The sequence below is a fragment of the Morone saxatilis genome, unplaced genomic scaffold (genome assembly GCF_004916995.1).
Source record: "Morone saxatilis isolate NCDOM2014 unplaced genomic scaffold, NCSU_SB_2.0 Contig10, whole genome shotgun sequence".
Classification (NCBI taxonomy): Eukaryota; Metazoa; Chordata; class Actinopteri; family Moronidae; genus Morone; species Morone saxatilis.
In genome coordinates, this window is record NW_023339652.1 from 17,850,170 (window position 1) to 17,854,440 (window position 4,271).

The 4,271-nt window shown below is 38.2% G+C and overlaps 1 protein-coding gene across 1 annotated transcript in view; it reads left to right on the top strand.

The window, feature by feature from the left end:
- LOC118341375 (sorting nexin-4-like) overlaps positions 1-4,271 on the top strand; it is a 12,824-nt gene that overhangs the window by 3,172 nt on the left and 5,381 nt on the right. Inside the window, exons 7-10 of the mRNA XM_035679625.1 lie at positions 289-361; positions 1,284-1,345; positions 2,181-2,246; positions 2,409-2,498. Of these exons, the coding sequence (XP_035535518.1) occupies positions 289-361; positions 1,284-1,345; positions 2,181-2,246; positions 2,409-2,498 (291 nt within the window). The remainder of the gene's footprint in view (positions 1-288; positions 362-1,283; positions 1,346-2,180; positions 2,247-2,408; positions 2,499-4,271) is intronic.

A 4,271-nucleotide genomic window follows, 5' to 3' on the forward strand; every position in this document is an offset into this window, starting at 1 on the left:
AAGGCCCTATTTAGAGCCAGTGTTGGCTTGTCCGTTTTGGGCTACTGTAGAAACATGGCAATTCCACCAGGTTGACTCTGTAGAAGAGGACCCGCAAAGGCTCATTCTAAGATAACAAAAACACAACCATTCTTTTTTTCAGGTGATTACACACTCATTAAAACTTACCTATAAATATTGTATTCTGTTTCTGACAAAAGATCCTCCTGAATGTTTCACACTGGACCTTTAAATAACTTGGTAGACGTTTAATCAGTGTTCTGTCTTTTTTCATTTTCTCTCATGCAGACGCTTCATGGAGATGAAACACTACAGCGACGAGCTGCAGTCTCACATATCTCAGCTGCTCCGAACACGAGCAGTAAGTTTCTCTTTCTACCTGTCCTAGTCTCTCAGACACACACACACCGATTGAATTCACGTTTGCTTTATGCTTTAAATCTTTAAACCTGCAATAACTGATTTTTTTAGCCACTCGGGGCAGCAGATATGATTGGTATAGTTGCTTCTTTACACATCTAGCAGTCACAGATTCAGCTGAGTCTCTGTAGGTTCATCCATACCAGAGCCCCTTTTGTATTGTCACATTGTTTTCACATTGTCATCTCAAACATTTTTGTTATAACAATATCCATTATAGCTGCTTTAAAAAGATGTCATTGCCAGTGGCTGGTACTGAGCCCTCTGAGTCTCATGGGTAAAAAACGTTTTGTGCTGACATTGGAAGATTATTGTCAGAAACAACAAAATAATCTCACCGCAGGGTCCATTCAATAGCAGTAGTCATTTTTGTGCTTGAATTACTTAATTCATATGTATAAATTAATAGAACTTAATGTTAAACAATGTTGCTAAACAGCTTGAATCCAAAGCATTTCTGCCCCAAATCTAAACAAAAACTGCTTCTTTAGATAAGACTGTCCAACTGACAATTTGTACAGTTTAGTTTGTTCTGTATTAGTGTGCACAGTGGTATATGTGCAGGCTGACAGCAGCTAAAGCTGGGCAGGATTGCTATAAAGTCAGTTATAGCGGCACAACTGTATAAAATAGTGTTAAGGGGACAAGGAGAAATATAATTGACTTAGTAACCCTAATGACATGAAGAAAGAAAGAACGAAATATTCAATATATTTTTAATAATATAATGAATGGTTAAACCCCTATATAAACAGCTATATAACAGTGTTGTAAATGTAAACGGATCTTGATACATATTTTATCACCAGATTCTTGCCAATACACATTTTCTATGGGTTCCATTTACTTTCTGTCTCTTCTAGAGGGTTGCCGATCGACTCTACGGTGTTTACAAGGTCCATGGGAACTATGGAAGAGTCTTCAGGTTTGACAACAAGCATATCATTTATCTGGACATGATTAAAATAGGACCTGAATCGTGTCAAATCATTGTAGTCCAAATGAACAATTCTACCATGACAGGCTTTACAATCTGTACGGTTTACACCACCCTCTGTCTTTATACCCTCAGTTTGGATTAGGGGTGTAAGAAAATATTGAGAAATATTGTATCGCAATATTTTGTTTTGTGTTATTCATCAATCAATTCTCAAAAACACTACCAATTTTTGTGGTTGATAGCAGTGTTGTAAATGTAAACTGAAAGCTATGATGTTGGATGTTACAGAGATAAATACAAATGTAGATCCCACTGTTCCGGTTGCATAAAAAAACTTGTTTTACTCAAGATTTTATGCATGTGGTGGTGTGTTCTTCATACTACTACTATAATACTATTGTCCTACTATACTTTCCAAAATTAAAAAAATGACACTACAGTATCGCAATATTTCACAATATATTGAATCCTAACCACTGTATCTTGATACATATCGTAATACCAGATTCTTGCCAATACACAGCCTTAGTTTGGATAGGAGAAAAAGTGAAAACGTTAACATGGCAATGACAAAAAAAAACATTCAGCAATATTCAATGTGCAAAAATGATAGACAAATGGTAGAAACCTGAAGCCACCAGTGCACATACACTGAGAATGGACTTAGAGTCCAGCAGGAAAACTTTAGAAATTAGCAACATTTTCATAGGATCTGAATTTTTAATGTGCTAGAAGGGTTTCTACCTTTGAAAAATGTTATTCGGTCCTACATCAAATGTATCAGCGTGTGCAGTAGGCTCTCCTTGATGTTTTACTGCAGCGAGTGGAGCGCCATAGAGAAAGAGATGGGAGACGGACTGCAGAGTGCCGGTCATCATATGGATGCGTGAGTATTTGAATTTGGACTCACTGCCTTGCCATAATCCCCTTTGTTCCACAACAGATATAATCTCTAGATTAGAACACACACACATACTGTAGGATTGTTACTGCCACTACCAGCTGTGTTGCTCATTAAAGACAGATGTTTTTTGTCACACACCTGTAGATACGCTGCCTCAATAGATGATATCTTAGAGGAAGAGGAACATTATGCAGACCAAATGAAAGAGTATCTCTTCTATGCTGAAGCTCTGAGGTAAGACCCATCTATCTATTTTTCTAGGTTTATGACATAGTAGCTCCATTATGATGTCACCAGTTGAAGCCTGAGACAGTACTTCATTTGTACTTATTAAGATCCTCTAATCAAACTAAAAGTTGTGTTGCTACAACAGAACACGCGTTATCATGCTATGTGATAAATCAAAATTAGGGATGTCCCAATCAAGTTTTTTGGCTCTGATGCTGATCTGAATCAGAACCGGGTAAAAAAGACAGAGAATAAAAAGAGACAATATATAAAATATAAAAAGAGAGACAATATGACCATTATTTAAATAAATGAATGAAGAGCTGTACAGTTTGCAGAAATGTGCAGAATATTGTTCAGGGAATGTTCAAGTTAGCAGTGTGACATATAATGATGTTGTAATGTGCAAAAATAAAAACCAAAGCAAGTGCATTTATGTAATGCATAGATTCCAGGTGGGTGGTGGGTCTAAAGGTCAGTGTTGATGAGACTAGCTGCAGATTGGAAGAAACTGTTTTTGTGGTCCTGATGGATGAGGGTAGTGCTTCAAAGAGTTGGTGTCCGGGGTGGGAGGGGTCAACCACAACTTTACCTGCACGCCTCAAGGTCCTGGAGGCATGCAGGTCCTGGAGGGAATGATACGCTGCAGTCTGCCCTTGTCCTTGGCAGTGGCAGCAGCGTACCAGATGGTGATGGAGGAGGTGAGGATGGACTCCATGATGGCGGTGTAGAAGTGTACCATCTGGTATCTGGTAATCTGACACTAGCTACTGGATCCAAATTTTGAAGGTCCTGATTCAAAACTAGGAAGTTTCTAAGCTTCAGATCCATTCAAATATGAATGGATGGATCTGCCCTGATACTGATCCTTAAGATTGGCTTGGGGTATCTCTCATTATATCTATGATGAGGTTAGATAAGCTTGCAATGCTTAGAGCTGCTACAAGGAACATGGACAGAAGCAGTAGTGTGTCTACCCCCTTTTTGAATTGGGAATCCAACCAAATCCTACCCAGTGGCAGTCTTCTCACTGATGGCCTGTAGGTCATATAGAAGCATCAGCATTAAACTGAGACTATTTATAACCAGTTAAAAACTCCTTCTAGTAAGTTTAAATATAAAACTGAAATATCACAAGTTAGGATAGGAGTTTTAAAAACATTAAAGTAAAATTAATGAATTATAAATAATCTATGTTGTTTTAATTTTATGGTATTTTAGTCTGTGCCTTGGACAAATTATTGTTCTGGTTAGAGGATAACTGTGTCTGTTTGAAAAGTGGAAAACGCTTTGTTGAGAACAGCCAAGCGCCTCACAAAAGTGAGCTAACACAGATGACCACCTATAGCTGACCACTATTGTGAGCAATTGCTGTCCTGTATTATGAAGGAAAAATGCTGGAAAATGCCCTGGAAAGGCCTGGGAAAACAATTTGTTAAAAAGAGTGGGAATCCAGATGGGATTTCAAACAAGCTGATAATCAGTGGGAGCCAAATCTGAACATGGCTGTTCATTTTTTGGTTAGGCCCACCTTTTTAGTCTCAGCTTTCACACATGGCACCAGCACATAGTGCCATAAAACTAGGTCAAAATGTCTGAGAGAAAAAAAAAAAGCTGAAATGAGCTGTGAGTGGCTCAGAAAGCTGTGCTGTTGGATCTGTAGTAAGGTTTTATCAGATAGTGACCAAAATTCAAATCAAGTCATTTTTGTGAGAGTCGAGTCAAGTCGAGTCAAGTCAAGTCAAGTCATAGCTTAGCAAGTCACAAGTCAAGTCATAG